Source organism: Pleurodeles waltl, chromosome 4_1 (assembly GCF_031143425.1).
Source record: "Pleurodeles waltl isolate 20211129_DDA chromosome 4_1, aPleWal1.hap1.20221129, whole genome shotgun sequence".
Lineage (NCBI taxonomy): Eukaryota > Metazoa > Chordata > Amphibia > Caudata > Salamandridae > Pleurodeles > Pleurodeles waltl.
Window position 1 is genome coordinate 916,432,540 of NC_090442.1, and position 25,093 is coordinate 916,457,632.

Sequence of the window (25,093 nt, forward strand, 5' to 3'; positions counted from 1 at the left end):
CGGTTTGGGGCGAGTTTCCCCTCTGTGGCCCTGTTTCCATGCTGTCCACAGGGAAAAAATGGCATCCTGCTCAGGGGCGTTGGGCCGGGTGACCCGTCAAAGATGGCTTCCCCTTTGAAGCACATGTCTGTGCTAACCCCCTCCCCCCGAGTGGCTATCCTGGCAGAGAAGGTGGCCATCCTGGCAGAGGAGGTAACACCTTGCTGCTGCAACACTGCCTTTGTCCTTGAGCCTGGGAGTTGTTCACACATCTCCCCATGCAGTCAGAAAGCTGTCATTGTGTGCATTTATGCCTTTATGAGGCTGCTGGAGGAGCAGAGCACATAGTGGAAATTTTCTAAATGTTGCCTACTTTAAATAGTGACATTAATTTAATTCCACGATTCATTTGATACCTTACATGATCCAGTTTGGTAGTCCCGGTCAAAAGTTAGCCGGGATGGGATGCCATCCGGTAACGCTGTATTAGCCAATGAGCTACCAACTTTACCCACAGCAAAACAACAATTTAAAAGTGTTGCTGCTAAGACACATCGTAAAACATATGTCTTACCTAACAAAATAAAGTTCCCTTCCATAGGACTTTAAAGGCCTTCCTTTGGGGAGACTTACATATAACATTAAGGGATAGGGTGGTTTTGCACTGGGTTAAATGGCAAAGTCGAACTGCCAGTAACAACTCTTTCCTTCCAGTCTACAGTGGCAGTCAGAGAGCCATTTTGTACCTTTTTACATGAAGGGTGACACAAACAGTGGTGCAGCCTTGAGTGGATACTCTGTCTTACATGCCCTGGGTACAATATAATAGGGACTTATAAGTAAGTCAAGCCTTGACAATTGGGTGTATCCAGTTTGAGATGCAATTTGTATGGGTGCAAAACACTGGCACTGAGGTCTGGTTAGTAGGCCCCAGTGCACTCTCAGAGTCGAAAAAACAGCAGCATCAGTCCAAAAATGTGGGGGTGAACATGCAAAAAGAGGCATTTCCTTACACATTTATTCTAGGTGTTTGAAGTAGCCCAGAGATAAACATTGGGGGATTTCTTTCATTACCCAAAATAACCGAGTATCAAGCACTCACATCTTGGTGCATCGTTTCAGAAATGATGCAGATAACTGAGGTGCATAAATACTGGTAGCAGGAAGGCAGACCTTAAGTAAATTCTCTCTGATTGAAATGTTTTGAAGGTTCCACCCAATCCCAACTCTACCACATATTTCACCACCTAAACTAAGCTATCCATTGCATGCATGTTAGTAAAATTCACATATAAAAAGAATTATTCCACATTGAGAAAGATTTTTGGAGCACAATGACCACATGGAGACATAAAACATGGTATCATTTCTGTTAAGCATATTGTGAAGTCACCTAACATTAAATGAAGGATGCCGTAAATAATCACTATGGATCCAGGTAAAAGTGGTGGCTGCTTAAGATTGCTGCTTTTTGTGGGATCATTCTGCAAGACCATGGTGATACCAGAATGTTCTCTGTCTGTAGAAATAGTCTAATTATTTATTTCATTGTCCATCATCAGCAGCGGTGACTCCTCCACAATGGTGGAGGAGCATCGCCCCACTGCTCAGCACCAGCAAATGCAAAACAAATGTGATGATAAAATTTTGTATTAGCATTTCATTTTTCATTCCCTGACTGAGTCATGCAAGTGTAGGGAGGGGCGGGGCTGGGTCATGGCAGGGAGGAGTGGTGGCCACTGTAAATGTGCATGTCAGTTAGCTGTAAGTGCGCATGTCAGTTTGGCCAGCTGTCTTTGAACGGCCGAACCGACATGCACATTAACATTTCTCCAACCTAGCTATATTCACCAGCCTGGTGGAGAAAAGGCACAGGCTCCCTGTCCCTAAGTGAGTGTTAAACCAGCCTGCTCAGGCCAATCTCAGTGCTGCTCTTGTGCTAGGTAACTGCATGAGAGCAGAGTCTGTATTGGGTGGGGGAGTCTGGGAGCCTGTGCTGTGTGGCTGCCGAGAACAGAGGTGGCCGGCAGTGGGACCGGGAGTGGCAGTGGCTGGGAAGTTTTTTTTTTTTATTTCCGCCCGTGCTGCCCCACCACTTTCTGTTGCCAGCAGCCACCACTGATCATTAGAAGCTTTTCTACAAATCTCCAAATGGTCCAGGTCGTGAGCACAACACCAACTGCCAGCTGAGAGCAAAGTGTGTCTCTGAAGCACTCACGTTTCATGTATAATTAATCTGATCTCAGACTACTCACCAGAGCCAGCTGAGAGAAATGAAACACAACAGAGAATCATTACATTTCAAGAGGTGTTAGACAATAAACAGTGATGAAAATGTAAACGTATTTCGCCTTGGAATTTGGAAGCTCCATCCGACAAACAAACAAATGTTTCTGAGGCACTGCACCATTAACCTGTATTGGTAGCTAAATCATCTAGGAACAGATTTTGCTCTTAGACTACATCAGTGAAATAGGCAGTTGAGAGGGAATAAAAAAAGATGGAAGCCAGATTAGCAGTGTATGTGGCTACAGAAAGTATGCGAGGGTGATTTTGTGTGTGAAAGGTATGTTTACTAACTACATAAGTGACATGAATTGAAGACACTGAGATATTACTTGTGAATGATTGTGTTCATCAAACCATCTGTGCATCTATGCAGTTTGACGATGGTAATGGATTTAATCTCTTTGAACAATCAGCAGCATTTAGGCAACAGTTAAACATTTTAATGAGCACTTAGCAAAAAAAACATAGTGGCGAAAGCACTGATCCCCTGATCTCCCAGAAGCCTTTCATTTGCAAGCAGCAAGATGACTGCCTTCCTCTTTCCCCTACGTGCTGTATATTTGTGTTTATCATGGTTGTCATCTTGGTTAATAAACTGTATTGATGTTTATGAATATAGTCAGGAGATGCTAATGCACGCTCCTGGTCGACTCCACAGCAATTAGGAGGTCTTAGGCCTGCTCCTTCTTTATCTTTAGAATTGTGGCAGGAGAAGTAGTGGCAGAATGGCATACAGGAGTCTCTTGTTCTGTTCCAGACAGAATACGTCTCCTAATGAGCGTCCTTGAAGGAAACTCCAACATTGTAGACACTGTGCACTTTTGACAGTGATGAATAGGTCTACTAAGGGCTGTACCTACTGATCAAATAGGTCCAGCATTATTTTGGAAAGCAGGGGGCCCACTGGTGATATGCCAGACGAAGATGTTACTTACCTTTGTACTGCTTTTTCTGGTGTATACTTTAGTAGCAGATTCCTCACCTTGTGAATATTCCTCAAGGCATCAGAAGGGATCTGCAAACTCACAAGCAGTACTCCTGCACACCAATAGGTGGTGTCATGTGACTCTACACCAGCGTTGTTCCGCTCCAAAAGTGACGAGTGAGGCTGCGTATGAATAAGTGCCTCCCAGACACTCTGATGTCAGTTGATTTCTAAAACTTGTCAGCACCCTCAGAAGCAGAGCCCATCTGAATTGACCAAAGTGCAGATCTCTAGGTTGAAGCCTTTTTAGTTGGAAGAAGAATGTATTTCACAGAATGGGGAGGTCGGAGAGTCAGTAAGGAATCTGTAGTTAGACAGAGTATCCATCAGAAAGAGCGGTATTGAAGATAAGTAACTTGTTCTTCTGATAGACACTTCCAAGCGCAGATTCCTCTCCTTGTGAATAGATACTAAAGCAGTACAAGGAGGGTTTGCAAACTGGTTCAAACCAAAAAGTTCATCCAGACCTAACAAATGTCAGTCACAACGGACCTGACTGTCAAGGCAACAGTGCTTCATGGACATGTGCACTAATGCCCATGTAGCAGCCTGACAAAAATCCAGGAGAGGCATTTCTCGTGCAGGAGCAGTAGTAGCAGTTTTTACTTTGATTGGAATGAGCCCTCAGTCCTCCAGGTGGCTGCTTCATAGCTAACGCATGGCAGATTTTTATGCAGAGGTTTTCCACCTATGGATGTTTTTTTACTACTCAGATGGTCTTTTGTACTAGCAATGTAGTAACTGAGGGCTCTCTTGGGGTCCGAACAATGGAGTCTCTTCTCCTCTTTTGAGGGGTGTGACACTGGGCTAAGAAACTGTGAAGAGTGATAGCCTACCCTACGTTTAAAGGTGTTATGACCTTCAGCAGAAATGCAGCACAGGTTCTCAACACAAGTTTGTCTAGATTGACTGTTGTGTAAGGCTGCTGGTCCAAGGAGGCTTGCAGCTCACTAACATGATAAGCTGACGTGATTGTGACCAGAAAGATCATTTTCAGGGTCAAGTGACACAGAGGACAGTTGTTCATTGGATCAAAAGGGGGGGGACACATTCGAAAAGAACCAAATTCATGTCCCACTGTGGCATCATGAAGGGCTTCTGCGGACAGGTGATTTAAACAAAGAAGCCTGATACCGCAAAGAGCTGACAAATAGTGCCCAATGCAAATCCTTGTTCGGCCAAAAACAAGACAAACAGTTTGACAGGTGTCGCACCAAGCCAAAGACTTGTCCCAAAGCCCAGCATACACTGATTTTGCAGAAAGATGCCCCTCCCTGCCAGAATCACATCAACAACTTTGGGAGGAAGAATGAAGTAGACTAGCTGCAGCTGCTTAATCTCTATGCATGAAAGTAGAGAGTGAAGGGACCCACGTGTAGGAGCCTGCCCTGTTGCTGTGAAAGAAGATCTCCCCAAAGCATTGGCTTGACCAGAGGGCAGATGCTAATGCCCAGGACTTCTGGATACCATCACAGACCAGTCTGGAGTTACTAGGTTGACGTTGGACCAGCTGGTCTTGATAATCTTCTGAACTCAATCCAAACGAGGTATTGATGGAAAGGCATACAGGAGTTCTGAGCCCCACTCTATGTGGAATGAGTCTCCAAGCGAGAAAGCCTTGCTGACATAGTGCACTCTCAGGTGCGGTAAAAAGATTGAGCCTTAGTCCCTCTCATTTCTGGAAAAAATCCTGCACCACCTCCAGATGTATTGGATTCTGTTTACAGGCCCAACACACCAGTGGCCTGGCAAAGAATACCACTGTTACATTTGTTAAAATTCAGGTTCAGAGGAGATAAGTTACTCATACGAAGTTTGGGCCAACAACAACTCCTTATAATTTCAAATGTCAATAATGATTAGAGTGTTATCCCAAAGATTTATACAGTTCCTTTGAATGAATTTAAACACAGTAGACATTGTAATATAATAGGATACAATTGAATAATAAAAGTTTCTAATTCAAATTGCTTTCACATTGAATGCATATTTTTTTTCTGTCTCTTAAGTGCAGAAAAAGATTTGTTCAAATAGGAAGTTTTCAGGATTAGCTAACACATGTTTTGACCTTTGAGGCATGCAAGCCAAGGGCTTCTTCAAGGCTGTATTAATAATTTTTGATAACTGATAAATCTGTGCTTTCCAGCTCTCTTATTATGTTATTCTTTATTAGGAATTCTATTTCAAACCCGAAATGCAGGTGCATTTCTGGTCCGGCTTCGTATCGGAGTCAGAAATGACAATGGAGCTGGCACCTTTGAAGGGCATCAGTGGTGCCAGGAATAGCACCACTAGATCGGACTCTGGTGAAGGTCATGGAATTGTGACTGGAGCCGAACAAACCCACCAGCAGAAATTTAGTCGGGCCACCTTCTGAACCCAAGTGGCCCAAATTCACTCCAGAGGGGTTGGGTCACACAAAGATAGATGGACAGTCTCATAGAAATCTTTCAGTTGGGCAGGGATTGCTCTAGCTCCTCGAAATTCTGGGAGGCGTGGATCAGACCCAGGATCAGGCCCCATGAGGTAAGTGTGGGAGCGGGTCCAAGATTTTTTGTGTTGTTACAGCGCCTCATCCAATGACCTGGATGGGCACAATGAAGTCGGAGAACTCTTCAACTTCTTGTTCTCTTGTTCTTGTGTGACTCACCCAATGCCACTGTGATTGAATCAGGTGAGACTTTGGCTCATTTACTTCTAAAACCCAATGACATTAAGAGATTTCCCTGTTGTCCTGAGTGCTCTTTGACTGTGCTGAACCTGCTTTCAGCAGTCAGTCATCAATGTACGGAAATACATGAACGCTCAACCTCTGAAGATGGGCAGCGGCTATCACAATAACTTTTGGGACCACCTGGGGGCCGAAGGGGAGCATTGAAAATTTAAAGTGTTCCTAGACTACCTTGATCCTCAGGTAGCACCGGTGGGATTGCAGGACAGGTATATAAAAATAAGCATCCCACTAGTATATGGACATCATCCAGTCTCCCCATCCAGAGAAGACAGAATCTGAGCTAATGTGTGCAGAAAAGCATTTATAGTCCGAAGGTCCGTGGCAGGCCTTAGTCGACAGTCCTTCTATGGAACAAGGAAGTAGCATGAATAAAAGCCTTCGCTCTCTCAGATTCCAGTGTCCATTAACTGGCACCCTTGGAGACAAGAGATGTAGTTTCTGCAGCAGGATGGACAGATGCTCCTCCGAAATTCATTTTGCTGCATGAGAAAGGTAAGGTGCAAAAGGAAAACAAAAGAAAGGCAAAGGAAATCTGAATAATCTGCAAGACCCATCTTTCAGACGGTGATGGATCAACAAGCTGGGAAGAAATAATGAATCCTGCCTCCCACCAGTTGGACGTGAGTCGTTAAGGACTGACTAAATCGGCTTGGTAGCTGTTGCAGCGAGGGATGAGGAGCTGGAGGACTGGTGTGTTCCTGCTGTTCGGTACAATGTCTACCAATCCCATGTCTGCACCTCCATAACAGTCTGCTGCATCATTAGCTGAGAAGGTTGCTGTTACCTACAAGCTACCTCCCTCGAATAACTCCTACATTCCCAGATGCAGGAATCAGTAGCCCCCAGGAGTGTGATGTGGCCCTAGTGTCTTTAAAACTTGCCAGTGCAGAGTCCGCCTTCTCTTCAAACAGTCTAGTCCATCGAAGGGCTTGTCCATAAGCGATGCTTGGACATCACCAAATCAGGTGTACCTTTGAAGCACAACACTGGTGCCAGATGCTCTGCCAATGCAGTTCATGGTTTCTAGGCCTGTGTGAAAAACATTTTGCAGCATCTTGCCCACGATGTATTGTTTGAACTAGGGCTGCCTTTAAGTCTTCTGGGACCATTGGCAAGGTCTCACTTGTCATGAACCATAAGGATTGTGTGGAGCGGGCTATGTACGTATGTGGTATTTCAATTGTGTGAACCTAGCCAAAAGACAGCATAGTGCTGTACAGGGTCAAAGACATACATATGGTCAACAATGGATGTGATGTAGTGTTCTTTAGGGAGGCTTATCTTCAACTCTTTCCTAAATTGGAGCAAGGTTGGGGTGGTTCTGGAGGATATGGGAATGTCCCATATCATGGGTATCTAAATGGAAAGGGCCTCCAGCACTGTTTTTTTAATTTTTTTTTTACATTTGTTAGTCTGCAGTTAGATGGTGTCCTGCCTGTGGGTATGCAGAGGTCCACCAGGCGGTACGCTTGTCTGAAAGATAAACAGGATAGCTGTTTGTGATGGTGTAACAGGCAAATTGAATTTATGCACCGCAGTGCCAAGCTGGTAGATGAAAAACATCTATTTGCTAAAAACATAATTCTGTTTCTATTCCCTATCTGTATCCAGAGGACTGGTCAGAAATAAGTTAGAATTAACCTTAAAGTTGAAACCCGCACTGTGAGACTTTTCTGGGTGGAAGGTTGGGTAAGGGAGTCTGGATCACTAGGTACAGCCCTGTGCCTCCTGGCTACTTTGCATTCAACAGTTGGATAAGTACATGGTTTCAACCACATATCGAAAAAAGAAGAGAAAAGGCCCCCCACTCAACCTATCTACTCAAGAGGACAGCGCAGAATATCACAGCAATTAAAAAGTATTATCCCCTGGGGAAACCATCCTACTATACACCTAACAGTTCTCTTATTCAAAACTCAGGTACACCAATGATTAATCTTACTAAAGTAATATGACAAATAGTAATTAAGAAATAACCCCATACAAAAATCAATATATAAAATCAGAATAATAAAAAATAACAGTAAAAATTCCAGCAAGCCCCACCCAGGGCCACTAGACAAGACCTTACACACATGGGAGACAATACACAAGACACCCCCCTGGTCTATCATCAACCGCTGTCTCAATTTACGTATCCAATGGCCAATTGCTCAATGAATCAAATATTTATTCTATTCTTGGCCAGATCCAAAGGGTCCAGCTATCAGCTTGCGTCAGGGTTATTTATTAAATACTATTTTTGATATTCATGTATTAAGATTGATCACTGGTGTGCCTGAGTGTTGAATAAAAGAATTGTGAGGTGTATAGTAGGATGATTTACCCAGGGAGTAATACTTTTTATTCAACCACATAGCCATCAAGGCATCCATGAGAGTGGCCATGAGTGTGTTCTTGAAGGGGAGCAAGTGCTCCGATGACGCTTGCCAAGATTGGAGAATCTCCGTTAGAACATTTGTCTTGATCTCAATGAAAGGTATCTGCAATTCTACTACCTTGGCTGTCCTCCAAACCACTACTGCAAATGAGGCACTTTCCTTCACTTGTAGTCCGTGTGGCAAGTTAAGCTCTGTCTCAGGGGCGATGCCGTGCTGGCATTTTGTTAGTTAGTTAAGCTATAAGGCATCACCAGTATAATTAGGTGGAAGCAAGTCACCCCTCCCCATCATCATCACCATCCGCAGCAGCATCCTGGGGTACCCCTGTTCTGATATATGGTCACAGTCAGAGCCAAAAAAAACAATGTAGCCTCTACTGGTAACTGTGATGCGGTAGAGGCATCTGGTTAGGATCAGGTAGCATGAAAAGTAGTTGCAATTTGGTTATTCTGTAGAGTGACATCGGACAAGCTCAGGCCGCTGTTGGCTCGTGGGCTGCCACAGGGCATAAGTATTGGGTCATTTATCAGAGTCTGCAATATTGTTGGGTCATTAGAGACTGTTGTGAAAGGTAGAGCCACAAGGGAAGCTTGTAATGGTGACAGTAGAGGCCTGGTAATGGGTTCCAATGGGGCAGATTTTGTCCAGGGAGGAACTGCTGCCAGTAATAGGACCTGAAGCCCCTTTGCTCTGTGGGGCCTGAAGGTGTGCCAAAAGGAGCCCGACACACACTAAATGTTTGCAGCATGCTCTCTTTGAGGCCTTAATCTACTGAAAAGTCTACAACAGCCCAGGAAACTCAGGGCATATTGTGACCAGCTGCGGACTTGGTTCTGTGGCTGGTGGCCTCAATGGATTGCAGTTTAGCTCATAACACCCTTGCATCTTCTCTTTAGAAAGAGAGATGCAGGATAGAATGGACTCCTGCTTCCCTTTCTTGTTCTTGGACTTTGACTTGACTAATGATTCTAAACAGGATGTGTATTGGTTTCAGGAATGGCCTTGCGACCCGGCCTGCCACTTGGTCCTACAAAGGGATCTGTGCGATTTCCAAGACATGTGCAGACTTATGCTCAGTGATGTACAGCTTCACCTCTGGGTCTTGGATTGATTTTGGGTGCGCCTGGGCACTTTGGCCCCATATCTTTGAGTCATACTAGAGCCCAGACAACAAAGACACAATTTGTGGGGGTCCTTGACCAACATCTGCTAGCAGTAGCCTCTGCACAGTCGGTTTTGAAGGAAACATACACTCTTGCGCACTGTTAAGGAAACAACACAAACGCTGCTTACTAGAATACAGACGTGCTGCTGAAAAATCCACCAGATCCAGTCAGTCATCTATGGGATATTCTAAAGGTGAGGACTCTGTGGTTAGAACTATCTATCAGAAAGGGCCTTTAGGAATGATACCCCAACATACCTTGCCAGGAAATAAACCACTTCAGAAGTGTTATCCCCACCCACGCACAGCATTACGTACCAGTTACCTGCTTTGCTGAATTTTAATCTTTGTCTCTTGCCAGTTATTCAAAACGGTGCTGCTTCCTAGCTAGAATTGCACTATTCAAGTACTTAGAGACACAAAAACAAAATTGTGATGGGAGATGACTTTGTTTTCCACTGGTGCAATTTTTCACCAGAGTTGCACAGTGTAATTGGAAGCTGCCTCCTCGTGCACACAAGCACAAAATGTTGTATGTTGCAAACTGCTGTGGTACCCCTTTGATCGATATTTCCATAGTGAAATGGTAATGTCCTTGTATCACTCTCAACATCCTACAACACCACTGCTGGTTAACCGCGGTCCTGGTAATCTGTAGTGATTACAATTTCTTTTCACCTTAAAATGATGAATGTCCATTGGTTGCATGATATAACCAGTACTGTGTGGATTAATAAGAATACGTCCGTACTACAGGTGCCAGGTAATATGTGCAAGGTGATATGTTATATGAACCTGGAAAGGTCTGCTGATCCACCCACCTTAGGACATCCAGCAACGTTGAGTGATGTGATAAAATGGCAGCAGAAAGCCAATGTTTTCAAAGTCTGGTTGGTTATTTGGAGACAGTGGGAGATGTCCAGTCGTTCCACATCCTTTGCCTGCTGACAGAATTTCTGGAATGAAAAGCAAAGCCCAAATCAATATTGCCTACTTTTGCTCTATTTTTGACACAGGTGAAGTCACACAAATGTAGATGCATTACATTACTGAGCAATATTACAAAAACTCTAATGGGCTGCAAAAACGTTGGAATGAAGGTACTGACTCACCAAGCCCTGCTTTCAGAAGTCGGTAATGTATTCTTGTAGTTCTCCTACTACATTTTAAAGAACTCTGTCATTTTCTGGGGATTGAGAAAAAAACTCCAGCTGTACTGGAAATGTATGCACATTCTAGATTTTAAGGAGAGTCTTCATTTGACCAGTATTTTCCTCATGTAGATTTTTCTACAAGGTAGAAAACTAAAATCAATAAGTAAGGCAGAACCATCTTTCATGTGAAAAAACTGGCCTTTAAAAATACTAGAATGTGTGGTGCCTGACAATTTCCACCTTGGAAACATAGCACACTACATGCAGCAAGATGCACTCTGTTTCTTATGTATTACATCCTGTTCTCTAAGAACTGGCTGGAGGAAGCCTTTAGTAACTTTTAAGTCTCTTCCAGCTTAAACATTGTGTTGCATTCATTCACAGCTGCTATTTGTTATTTATTTAAGAAGTTTGTTCTAACATTAGGTCAGCAGGGGCAAATTAATATTCATGTAGTTGGTTAATGCTTAGGTGGTAGGGCTATGTGATATTTTGGATTCACAAATTTATTGCCTGAATAATGGTCACGCCCTGTTGACTTTGCAGCTTTACTGATTTTCTATGCTGAAAATGAAGTAGTGTTGTGATTAGTTGACCGTTCCCATAGCCGGGCTAGGATGGGTTGGTCACTCAAATGTTCATTTTAGTGAGTTTGAATCATTTTGAGTGAGACTAATGGGTGCTGTATTGAAAACGTCTGCAGTTCTGAGTCTTTGTTATCTAGGGTGATAAGATTCCTCCGGAAGTCTCCTCTGCATTGTAATTGATGACTGATGTTGGGGGCAATTTCATTGGGTACCTTTAACAGTAGAAAGTTCGATTTCCTGAGACATGCAATATATGAGAGAAAGCCACAACCTAGATGTACACAGTTTGATTGATTAAATAAAAAGGACTGAGTGCCCATAGAAAAGGAGAGAAAGAATATAAAGAAGCTAAACATTTAATTAAATGAGCCATTGGTTGGACTCCAAGTGGAGCATTCAGAAATGGGTGGGAAGAGAGGATACAATGCAAGGTGTGAGGGTATTACCTGCGATAGTTAATAAAATGGATAAAATAAATTTTGTGATTGTTAAAATGAAAATCAAAACAGATGAAGAAATTGATTCAGATGAGATGGATGTATTCCTAAATGGCCTGCTTAGTTCTAGACCTCTTCCTTACACAGCTGATGCGCAAATACAGACACAAAGGACACCAGTCCCAAATCTGAGTGCAGGCGAACCAGGTAGGAGTGCACAAGAAATAACAGTGTTTGGTTCTGTAAGCGCTACTGGTCCTCCGTTACTGGTCCGTTTTTCCTGGCCCTAGTGGAATTACAACAGCTGTGGAAACAGTAGTCTCTGTTGTTTAAGATGTCGCTACTGCACCACCTAAGAAGAGAAAAAATTATATTCCTGATTTGAAAACTGAATTTAGGAAGATTTTGCAAGATACAGTAAACTCAAAAAGATTACTTGTATATAATTCAGATGAATTGGGATATTTGTTCAACGAAGCAGCGAGGTGTGGGTTCGAGGTTCATGATACCCTTGAAGATTTGGCAGAAGAAGTTGGTGCTGATTTGCCAAAAGCTTGTGTAAATGCTACAAAATGGAATGGAGTCAGGCAGAAACTGGAAATATGGGCCAGCTGAATCTGCAAGCTCATATTAAAGACTTAGGTGACTACATAAAAGACTGGAGTGATTTGAACAAATACGGGGAAAAATGGAAGGAGAAAGTTGGTTTTAAAAAGAAAAAGACTGATAGAGAAAATAAAGTGAAAGTACTTATGAGTGAACCTGAGTCAGAAAAGATTTTGACAGAGGTTCCTTTGCGAGAAGTACATGGAGGTACGTATGCTTGGTCCAGGGATGAACCCTATGCATTTATGACAAATATTCCAAAATTTACACAAGCAGTACACAGAAGTTAACATATTTGTGACTATCCATTAGAGACTATTTCAATGGTGCTTTGGGTTGATTTGAATACATTGATTGACGTCGCTGATCCTAAAGATTTGTAGACAGAATGTAAAGCTGCTGTTGCATGGGCAAGAGAGGAACCATGGGAGAGTTCAGCCAAATGACGTCCGAACTGATCTAGTTATGAAGAAATACGAAGTAGCGATAAATCACTCAAAATGAAACGTGCCTGAGAAATTAGTGAACTGGACAAAAACATTGAGAGCCACACTACAGCTGGAGGAGTTTGTGCATGCATATTACAAAAGTGTTATGTAGATTTATAATAAGTACAGTGGAGTCACAGAGCCAGATAGACAAGGCATTAGTGGATTTGTATTGGTTTTCGTGTTGGGTTTGCATCCAGAACTTGGGTCTCATATTTTACAGAGTGTAATGTGTTGGCAGACCAATGGTCCTGACGATATCTTAAGTATGCCAAATACTGTAGTAACTGTTTTAACATGAAGTAGGAAAAGACTAAGAAGAATTTGATGATTGCACAGACAAAACAAATTCAAAATGGTGCTAAACATCAGATGATGAATTCCGATACAGACTTTGGGCCTCATTATAACATTGGTGGTATATACGGTCTACTGCCGCGGTGCCGGCCGGCAAAAGACCGTCGCCGCGGCTACCAGCTGTCTGCCGTATTATGACCACAGCAGGATTTCCGCCAGAAGGATGGCGGAAATCCAGCTGTGGCCATGCCGGCGGATGGCGGTAAGGTGGCGCGGCTGCCAGCAACAGCGCCATGTCAGTAGACCGCCGCAGACCGTATCATGACACATGATATGGCCTGGCGGTGTTCTGTAGGCGGATGCTGCTGCTGGCAGAAAGCGCCCCGTCCCGTCTCTTGCCAAAGGACCCCCTCACAACAAGTAAATTGGGTGCTCCCACAGGGGAAGGAGGTAGGGGGTGTTGTGTGTATATGTGTGTGTGGGGATGTGTGTGTATGTCTAGGAGTGCGTGAATGTGGGTGTGTGTTGCGTGTTGTGTGTGTGCATGTATGGATGTGTGAGTGCGTGTATGTTGTGTTGTGTGTGCGTGCCTGTATGTATGTAAGTTTGTGTGGATGTGTGTGTGAATGTATGTCTGCATGTGTGCTTGAATGTGAGAATGAGTGTGTGAATGCTTGCGTGCGTGTGTGAATGAAGGAGCATGAATGAAGGGGTGGGTCTGCAGAGGGAGAGGTAGGGGAGAAACCAGGGGAAGAGGAGGAGGGCGAAGAAGACCCCTATCAGTGACAGGGAAGGAATTCCCTGTCACTGAAAGTGCCTACCGCCATGGCGGTAAGGAGGCCATGAAAACTATTGTGATAGGTGGGGTCATAATCCCACAGGCGGGCTAGTGACGGCCGCCGGGCTGGTGACTGAAGTCTCCAGTCGTTACCACCGTGGCAGACAGTGTAGTACATTGGCGGTTTGGCTTGAGCCAAACCAACAATGTCTTAATATGGGGAAAAGTACTGCCAGTCTGTTGGCAGTACTTTTCTCAATAAACTCTGTTAGTGTCATGTAGGAAACACATACAGGCTCCTTTTAGTGCTAAGAATTTTAGTTAGAGGCAAGAAGGGAGGGGCTGGAGAACAAATGCATAAAAATCCTAAAAAAATGTTATAATGTTCTAATTATTTGTGATATATGTTGTTGTGAAGGGATGCCCTTTTTCAGGCTCTCCCCCACTTTGTGCTGTACTGTTGCTGCATTTCGTGCTGGTATATGGGCTCTCTGTGATGCACTGGACTCTACTAACAAGGCCTCAGTGCACATCTTCAATGCTCAGTGCATGTGCTCCAACTCAGAAATGGGGTATGTTCAATTGGCTTATCCCCAGTTGGCATAAGCTAACTTACATTTCCCTAGTACTTGGTAACTGATTGTCAGGTGTTCCTCATGGACTGCAGCACTGGTTATGCCACCACAAGCGTGAAAGTAAAACATGACACCCAGACTGCCATTGCAGATACTTTGCATTTTAAAGAAATGGTAAAGACCAGACCTTCCTTTTTAATATTTTAAGTCACCCCTAAGGCAGGCCTACTTAGCCCTAAAGGCAGGGTGCATTATATTAAAAAGATGGATATGTGTTTTAGAAACTTTTTATGTCCTGACAGTAAAACTCTTGCATGGCTGTTTTCACTGTGGAAAGGCTAGTAGCCCTGTAAGCGAGTATAGATTTACAATCTGACAACTCAGCAGTGCTCCCTTCTGAATGGGACTACCACATATGACATTTCCAGGCACAAAAAGATTCACTGCATTTAATCCATTCTGTTGCTTAAGTCGAATTTAATGTAACTTTTTCACAAATTACAACTTTTGAAATCTGCCACTTGATGCTCAAAGTTTCCAGTAACCATTTATGATTTCACACAAACTGCTGCCCTCGAGACAGCCTTCTGCCCTCCTGAGGCAGGTGTGAACAACTCTCAGGAAAGACCTCAAAAGCTCTGCAGAGAGCTGGGACTGCTCTTTTGTTTTAGCAGACAGAGTGGCATCTCCCCTGGTTGCCAAACCTCTGGTATGGGCTAAAGGGCTCCTGACAACCAGAGAAGTGCCTGCCATGTTGGGTGTAGGCAAAATGGTGCATTCTGGGCTAGCCAGATGCCACAGTTCACAATAGGTCATCACTAGATGAGAGGGGACTACAGGTGGCACATCCCGAGGGAAAGATACAGGCATAAAAGTGGCACCCAGATCTCAGATCAGGTCTGCACTGGAAGGAGGAGCAAAGGACTGTCCTGATGTTACAGGGACCCAGCACAAATAAGCTGTATCAAAGACTGGGCTGCACTTGCTGCACATTCGGCTAGGAAAGAAAGGAGTGTTGGTGTCCTGTTCGCAGAAAATGCATCTTGAAGCCCACACATAGAAAGTGACTTGAAGAGTCAACTTAACAACTCCCTGTTACAGCTACAGGGTCGTAAAGCCTGAAGAAGCCTGCCTTGGAGAGTTGGTAGCCAGAAACACCTGATCATCATTGACCACTGAAGTGGAGCCTGGGTGACCAAGGCCCAACTCGCAAAAGTTGCACCCAAGTCGGCTGAATCCAGGAAAGTCAGAGTGCAGTTTGGTCGCCCAGCACAGAAGTAACTAACAGTTAAAGGGAACCACAGATTTGGCTGTAAGTCGAGCCCAGTAGACCACCTGCAACTGGTTTTGTGCTGGACTTCACCTGAACTTCACTGGGATATTGACCTCTGAGGCCGATGTTGCCTCTCCATGTTTGTAGAGAGGCGACATTGGCCTCAGGAAGACTGCCAACACCAAATCAGCATTGTTTAAAATCCCCCATCTTTGCATCAGGGCCACTTTATTGATTTTTATCGTGGTTTTCCCATAGTCCCCGGAACTGGACTGGACTGGAGACTGCTTTATCTCCAAGGTAACTGTTCAACTTGACCTTATCGTTCTGTGTGACTGGCTAATGCCAGAGTTGGTCATAAGAGCGCTCTTTCAGCAAGTTAGTTGTTGTGGCAAACCTTTAACCACAAATGATAATAGATTACAATGATTTACTGCGCTAAGTGAAAAGCTGTGACTTATTTTTTCCTTTAAAATTCATAACGCCAGAATCCTCCCATGGATTGGTGTCTCTGAGGAGTCTATTAAAAGCTAAAAATGTAACCTATTTTTATAAACTGGTGTCAGATTTTGATTATGTTGCATTTTCTTCTTGTTAAACTAGTTTTGTACTTTTTAATGCTTTAATCTTGTTCATTTGATAAAGGCAGACTGCTCAAAGCCTTAAAACCTTAGCTGAGCTAAGGTTTTACAAACGAAACTGACTGGACCTGATACGGAAGTGAGTCTTTATTACACAGTGAGGTCACACAACCATACCATATAATAAATCACTTTTTTCCACAGCTGTTTATTAGCCGCTATTACCATTGCACTATTCTGTTCAATTTTATAGTTACAACTATACATCTTACATGCACTCGGACACGGTTTTAGTTTCAATAAAATTCATTATAGTATATTTTTTTTGTGTATATTCTTGAATGTGACTATTCATGATGAAAGGAAGTTTGGATCCTACTAACAATAGGCACTTGAAGCTGATGTGTGTCTCACAGGACTGGTTGTTGCCCACATCACAACACCCTCATTTAATGTGCAGGTGTTTCATGAGTTAGTCTCCCGGGTTCTTGGTCTCTAGTTAGAATGTTGACTAAATCTGTGCTGCCAAAGGGTCTAGAAATCACAGAGCCCAGGCCATAATCTGAGTAACTCACAGAAAATGTATAAAGAGCAGATCAGCCCTTATCATTCAGTAACAGAAAACTACTACTCATGGCACAGTGGTGGACTACTGTTGAAAGAGAATACCTTTGCAGTAGTGTGGTTTCTAAAGCAACTCAGACCATAGCTTTTTGGGATTTATAACCGTGCCAGACATACCGGACACTGCTCAAGCGGTAATGCAAATGCAGAGAAAGACACATAAACTGGAAGGTGGTCTAGTTCTCCCCAGGAGATGGACTTGATATAATTTCATGCAAATGCAAGTGATCTTTCAAGATTTCTCTACCATGGGCGATAAGAACTCCCCTGGGAGTTGATAGTTTCCATCAGAATTTGGTTTGTAGAGGGCCATGTAGAAATGTGCATATTTTGCATTGTTGCCTCAATTTTTTTAATCAGATTTACTGCTGTGACTCCTGAAGCATGACAAAAAATTGCTTAATCTCCATTTAAATATCTGACCTTTCACAACAACTAAATAAAATATAAAAAAGATGTGCAGACCATGATGCAAGAGACATATAAGTCACGTGGGCTGCAATGATTCATTATCAGGCCTTGAAAAATCATAAAATTTGTACTAGACCTGCCGGTCGAGTAGCTTGAGTAAGCTACTCAACCTAACTTTAATGTACTTAACCCGGAAACGGGTTTCAAATTGTGTGATCCTAGGCAAATATTCTATTTTACAGTCACCTTTTTCTTCATTCTCACATATGAGTGAAGCTTCAAATATGAAAATTCTGCATTTCTGCTGTAAAAACAAAACCTTTTATGTTTGATTAAATACACTAAACATTTGCTCCATGTAAAAATAAATCTAGCCCACATATAGGGTACACATGATCCATGCATGACTTTCCTCTTAGTTACTAATAGCTTTGCCATCAGGGCAGGAGCGTTTCTCAGTTTATGTTTAAACACTCACTTCTAATAAATATATTACTAAAGCATGATGTGGTAGCGCACTGTCAGACAGTAAAATTCCAAGGAATGTCCAAAAACCTTCCTACTAACTTGCTGCTTTACTGATAAAACTATATAGTGTATTAACAATAATCTGTGAAAATTGGGTTTCAGAAAACATGTATCATTTGCACATCACCAAATAAAGTGTTCAGACTTTTTTTTCATCCTATTAAAATATTTTTTTCATCGTCACACAGAAGTACAAAAACTTGTCTTTCACAGCTACTGAAATATATTTTGAAATGTTTGTAAAGTTGACTTAGATATATACAACTGTTGTGTGTTAGGAAAAACCTGACACCAAAAACCTTTCATTTCACATATGTCGGACAGTCCACCTTACAAAATCCTGGAATTCTGCAGTCACAAGGAAAAGTATTTGTAGTGCAAGAAGGCAAACTGACTTTTGACCTCTGTCTCTGAACACAAAGCAAAATGTGACATGAAAAAGATTTAAAGGCATCTTAATTGCTAATTCAGTTTCTGGCTGAACAGAACCCCTGTTCTTTGTCCACTCCCCTTGAGTAGGATCTAAAATTAGCTCAACCTCATAAAATAAAACTCGCCTGGTCGAGTAGATTTTTGGAGCCCTGATTATATGAGATAGGGAGTTGACTGGCATACTAGTTTTGAGAATTTAGTGACACATTTTTCAAAAGTAGTGTGACAATCAATTCAGCTCCTGTCTGAAAGTTTTGGGGTGGTTCATTAAGTGGGGGGGCGAGAAAAAGGGTGGGGGTCCAAAAGCGTGTTTTCCCCATGCAATTTCCCATACGGATTTTGAACATGACTACAGCTCAAACGGTTCAACAGAATTACACTAAATTTGGCAAAAAGCGAGATCTGGGTCCAGAAAAGGACTTTTTGTAACTTGGTATAAGTCTTTTAGTAGTTTTTAATTAATGGAAACAAAAATTATGCATATCACAAAAACATAGAAATTCAGCAGTTATAGTTAGTTATCCCAAAAAACTATAACTCATACCCTCGCTATGCACTGCTAATTACCCCACAAATTACATCAGTCTTGACATCTTCTATGACATCATTGATAACATCAGTACAGCATTTGCTATAAAATTATTGATGAGAAAACTGTGCATGATTGGGGCCTGAGTTATAGTTATCTTAGGGCACGAGTTATAAGTAATTGAGATAACTTTAACTGTTGTATATCTATGGTTTTGTGTGTGTAAAATCTGAACCTAATGACCACGTCCCTGAACCTTTGTTTTTTTAAGTGAATTTCTATGTTTTTTTATTGCCGATACATAACTATAATGTACCTGTAACCTTTTGTTTTTTTCAGTGAAACATGTTATATAAATGCCCTGCTCAGGTCCAGCTGTCTGAAGCTAGGAAGATAGGTAGCACCCCCCCCTCCAAATAAACACACTTAAAAAAAATGTATCCAATTCTACCATGTTTCACATTATGGTCAAAAGCTGTACCTCAGTTGTGCAATGTGGCCTAACTATCATTAGTACATACGGGCTTCAACCCAACATGTTGACTCATGTCTTTTTCTCTTCTCTCACATAAATGAAAGCTAGATCTCTGTCCTATTATGTGCAGTAGTGACAACCATCGGTTCATGGGGGCCTGGCTTCTGGGGGTTCCAATATTTTCTGCAGCATTAACACCCAGTCTTCCAAATCCCCCATCAGCCTGTCATCCCCCCTAGTCTTTCTAGTGTGCCTTTCCTCCACTGTGGCCCGCTATGACAGGTCTTTGACACAGGAGTCCGCTCGAGGGACTTGTGGTCAGAGTCAATAAATAGCTATTTGCCTTTCAACCAAAGCCTACCCTAGAGTTATGCATTTGCAGTATTACATATGTAATTAACTAGTGAATTTATATTTTTAATACAAATGCCACAATTAAGATTGTAGAAAACTTGTTGATCTTTCTCAGAGCCTTGGAGTACTATAAATCATCTCTTTCAATGTCCCCTCTTTTGTACTGTTTTTAATTATATCTCCATAATCTAGAGCTGCCGAGGAATAGATATTACCTCTTCATCCGCCTTCTTTGCCCCAGTCCTTACTTCTTGAGCAAATGCTCCTACCTACAGGCATTGTTCACCCTCCTTAGCTGACAAATAATGCTATTCCAATATGGTTTCTTTCCCTCCCACTGACCTTTCTCGTTCAGTAAAGAAAGCCAGTCTACTCACTTTTTCTTTTTTGATTCTGTGTCATGATCAGATTTTGCCTATTCTGCTATACAGATGATAAGTTGTTTCTTTAATATCCTCTGAATGTTTGCTCTGTTTCAGAGGATATGCTCTAGCAATCCTAATACTGAAATGAAAATGTGAAGTTCCTCTAAAGGACTATGCGGGGTCAGTTCTCAGGTATAATGAAAGCAGGCACAACTTGATTTAACCAACTGCTCTAGCGGTTTAAAGTTGCTGTCCTCTTGGATTCTCCCCTATTCAATAATGGCATTGGGGCATCCGATTTGGTTGGTACTGAGTATTTCATAGAGTATGCTGTGCCAAGCATGACCACCACCTGTGCCTGACTCTGGAATGTCGGTGGTATCTCAAGACATAAGCAGGATACATATTTTATTCCCTAGCACTAGAATAAAGTGGGAAGCATTTGTTCCTTTGTACGGATTGAAGGTTTGACATTTGTGTTGCAGAATCATAAAGAAACCTACAAAGGTTAGACGAAAAAGCAGGCATGTCGATGAGCATTCCACAGGTACTTCCCTAAAGGACCAGTCAAAGCATTTCTTCTTTGGGTGTTGTAGGAAAGTACCATCTTGCCTTGCATGTTACCCCCATATTTCACTGTATATATGTTGTTTTAGTTGTATGTGTCACTGGGACCCTGCCAGCCAGGGCCCCAGTGCTCATAAGTGTGCCCTGTATGTGTTACCTGTGTAGTGCCTAACTGTCTCACTGAGGCTCTGCTATCCAGAACCTCAGTGGTTATGCTCTCTCATTTCTTTCCAAATTGTCACTAACAGGCTAGTGACCAATTTCACCAATTTACATTGGCATACTGGAACACCCTTATAATTCCCTAGTATATGGTACTGAGGTACCCAGGGTATTGGGGTTCCAGGAGATCCCTATGGGCTGCAGCATTTCTTGTGCCACCCATAGGGAACTCTGACAATTCTTACACAGGCCTGCTACTGCAGCCTGAGTGAAATAACGTCCACGTTATTTCACAGCCATTTACCACTGCACTTAAGTAACTTATAAGTCACCTATATGTCTAACCTTTACCTGGTAAAGGTTGGGTGCTAAGTTACTTAGTGTGTGAGCACCCTGGCACTAGCCAAAGTGCTCCCACATTGTTCAGGGCAAATTCCCCGGACTTTGTGAGTGCGGGGACACCATTACACATGTGCACTATACATATGTCACGACATATGTATAGCGTCACAATGGTAACTCCGAACATGGCCATGTAACATGTCTAAGATCATGGAATTGTCACCCCGATGCCATTCTGGCATTGGGGAGACAATTCCATGATCCCCCGAGTCTCTAGCTCAGACCCGGGTACTGCCAAACTACCTTTCCCGGGGTTTCACTGCAGCTGCTGCTGCTGCCAACCCCTCAGACAGGTTTATGCCCTCCTGGGGTCCAGCCAGGCTTGGCCCAGGAAGGCAGAACAAAGGACTTCCTCAGAGAGAGGGTGTTACACCCTCTCCCTTTGGAAAAAGGTGTCAGGGCTGGGGAGGAGTAGCCTCCCCCAGCCTCTGGAAATGCTTTGATGGGCACAGATGGTGGCCATCTCTGCATAAGCCAGTCTGCACCGGTTCAGGGATCCCCCAGCCCTGCTCTGGCGCGAAACTGGACAAAGGAAAGGGGAGTGACCACTCCCCTGACCTGCACCTCCCCTGGGAGGTGTCCAGAGCTCCTCCAGTGTGCTCCAGACCTCTGCCATCTTGGAAACAGAGGTGCTGCTGGCACACTGGACTGCTCTGAGTGGCCAGTGCCAGCAGGTGACGTCAGAGACTCCTTCTGATAGGCTCCTCCAGGTGTTGCTAGCCTATCCTCTCTCCTAAGTAGCCAAACCCCCTTTTCTGGCTATTTAGGGTCTCTGCTTTGGGGAATTCCTTAGATAACGAATGCAAAAGCTCATCAGAGTTTCTCTGCATCTCTCTCTTCACCTTCTGCCAAGGAATCAACCGCTGACTGCTCTGGAAGCCTGCAAAACTGCAACAAAGTAGCAAAGACGACTACTGGGACCTTGTAACGCTGATCCGGCCGCCTTCTCGACTGTTTTCCTGGTGGTGCATGCTGTGGGGGTAGTCTGCCTCCTCTCTGCACTAGAAGCTCCGAAGAAATCTCCCGTGGGTCGATGGAATCTTCCCCCTGCAACCGCAGGCACCAAAGAACTGCATCACCGGTACTCTGGGTCTGCTCTCAGCACGACGAGCGAGGTCCCTTGAACTCAGCAACTCTGTCCAAGTGACTCCCACAGTCCAGTGACTCTTCAGTCCAAGTTTGGTGGAGGTAAGACCTTGCCTCACCACGCTAGACTGCATTGCTGGGAACCGCGTGTTTTGCAGCTACTCCGGCTCCTGTGCACTCTTCCAGGATTTCCTTTGTGCACAGCCAAGCCTGGGTCCCCGGCACTCTAACCTGCAGTGCACGACCTCCTGAGTTGTCCTCCGGCGTCGTGGGACCCTCTTTTGTGACTTCGGCTGAGCTCCGGTTCACTCCAATTCGTGCCTGTTCCGGCACTTCTGCAGGTGCTGCTTGCTTCTGAGTGGGCTCTTTGTCTTGCTGGACGCCCCCTCTGTCTCCTCACGCAATTGGCGACATCCTGGTCCCTCCTGGGCCACAGCAGCATCCAAAAACCCTAACCGCGACCCTTGCAGCTAGCAAGGCTTGTTTGCGGTCTTTCTGCACGGAAACACCTCTGCACGACTCTTCACGACGTGGGACATCCATCCTCCAAAGGGGAAGTTTCTAGCCCATGTTGTTCTTGCAGAATCCACAGCTTCTACCATCCGGTGGCAGCTTCTTTGCACCCACAGCTGGCATTTCCTGGGCATCTGCCCACTCCCGACTTGATCGTGACTCTTGGACTTGGTCCCCTTTTTCCACAGATACTCTCGTCAGGAAATCCATCGCTGTTACATTGCTGGTGTTGGTCTTCCTTGCAGAATTCCCCTATCACGACTTCTGTGCTCTTTGGGGAACTTAGGTGCACTTTGCACCCACTTTTCAGGGTCTTGGTTTGGGCTATTTTTCTAACCCTCACTCTTTTCTTACAGTCCCAGCAACCCTCTACAAGGTCACATAGGTTTGGGGTCCATTCGTGGTTCGCATTCCACTTCTAGAGTATATAGTTTGTGTTGCCCCTATCCCTATGTGCCCCCATTGCATTCTATTGTGACTATACATTGTTTGCACTGTTTTCTATTGCTATTACTGCATATTTTGGTATTGTGTACATATATCTTGTGTATATTTGCTATCCTCATGCTGAGGGTACTCACTGAGATACTTTGGCATGTTGTCATAAAAATAAAGTACCTTTATTTTTAGTATATCTGTGTATTGTGTTTTCTTATGATATTGTGCATGTGACACTAGTGGTACTGTAGGAGCTTCACTCGTCTCCTAGTTCAGCCTAAGCTGCTCTGCTAAGCTACCTTTTCTATCAGCCTAAACTGCTAGACACCCCTCTACACTAATAAGGGATACCTGGGCCTGGTACAAAGTGTAAGTACCCCTTGGTACCCACTACAAGCCAGTCCAGCCTCCTACAGGTGTTACCAAACAGAAGGTGGAGCAAGCAGTGGCTGCTGCTTTTCAGGCCAGTGAGTGTCAAGCTGCTACTAAAGTGCTTGCACAGCACTTTAGTAGCAGCTTGATGATTTGGAAGAGCTGGAAGAAGGTGAAACTAGGAGACACTTCATTTAGTTAGTAGAACTCAGAGATTTTGGCACGTTTAGGAGAAAATAGATTTTTTAAAGAGCAAAGTTCTATCTTGGGGAAATAGGTTTTTGGACAAAATCAGAGGAAATAAACAAAGGGCCCGATTTAGATGTTGGTGGTAACAATCCCGCCGTCAACTGAAAACCTGTCCGCTGTTGTGACGGTCCTCCCCGTCGTATTTAGATGTTGGTGGTCCGGTAGCTGAAAGCCTGCATTCAAAGCGTTGTCTCCACCAGGAAATAGCGCGTAGGTCGACAGCGAGAGAGTGAAAAGTGGATGCTGGCATAAACCCGGACACCATGCAGATTTGGAAGAAAAAAGTGGAGGTCCGACCTCCACTTCTGAGTTGGCAGATTGGTGAAAAAAGGGGGTGCAAACTCACCTTTTTTCCCCGATTCCACTTCCGATTTCGGCTGGACAACACCTGTGGTCACTGCAGTCACCGACCCACAGAAAAAATACCCCCATCCCTCCAACTCCTGTTGCTGAGACTCGAAGGTAGGGATGCCGCATTGCTTGGGTACGTTGGGTGGCCACTGCGCAGGAGGTCGGCACCACTGCAGGCATATACATCTCACAGTCATTTTTTTAAATCACTGTGACATGCATATGTCGTGGAGACAATTGTGTCACATCTTGCTGGGGACACTGGCACAACTTGCATATAATACACACACACAACTTTCATTGTGGTGTCAGTATTAATTGATTTATTGCCAAATGAATGCTGGTATCACAATGACACAAAAGAAACAAGAGCCAACACTGTATTTAACTTGGAAAAAATTATTATTTACAATGAAAAGGCAAAAACAATTACCTCTCCCCAGCATTAATACATAACATTTATCCAGAACAATTTTAATTGAAAACCATTTATCGCACACAGAAGAACAAATACAGAAGAGAGCAATTACCTCATATCACTGCACAAACATTATCTACATCAAAAACATTTGACAACAATACAAATTAAAGAACAATGAAAAAAACAAAACCAACTAAAATTCAGGTTCTGCACCAATTTGAAAACGAGGAAACTCTGAGCCTTACTCATTTGCAAAATTTGAAGGCTCCTCCTTAAAAAGCAAAATAGCGTGGAGGCGCTAATTGTAAGTCTTTGTTGTAGCTCAGACAGGAATGATGTGCATTGAAGACAATATTTTAATTGAAAACCATTTATCACACAAATACAGAAGAGAGCAATTACCTCATATCACTGCACAAACAATACTTACTTAAGGTCAAGCATTTAAAGTGATTTATACTTCAGTGCAGCAAGTCGAGGAGTGTTCCTTTCTCTACTCGAATCG

The 25,093-nt window shown here is 43.5% G+C and overlaps 1 protein-coding gene across 1 annotated transcript in view; it reads right to left on the reverse strand.

Moving 5' to 3' along the window:
• Positions 1-25,093, reverse strand: part of FBXL13 (F-box and leucine rich repeat protein 13) — a 1,108,093-nt gene that overhangs the window by 172,143 nt on the left and 910,857 nt on the right. The window contains exon 19 of the mRNA XM_069229683.1: positions 10,355-10,489. Within this exon, the coding sequence (XP_069085784.1) occupies positions 10,355-10,489 (135 nt within the window). The remainder of the gene's footprint in view (positions 1-10,354; positions 10,490-25,093) is intronic.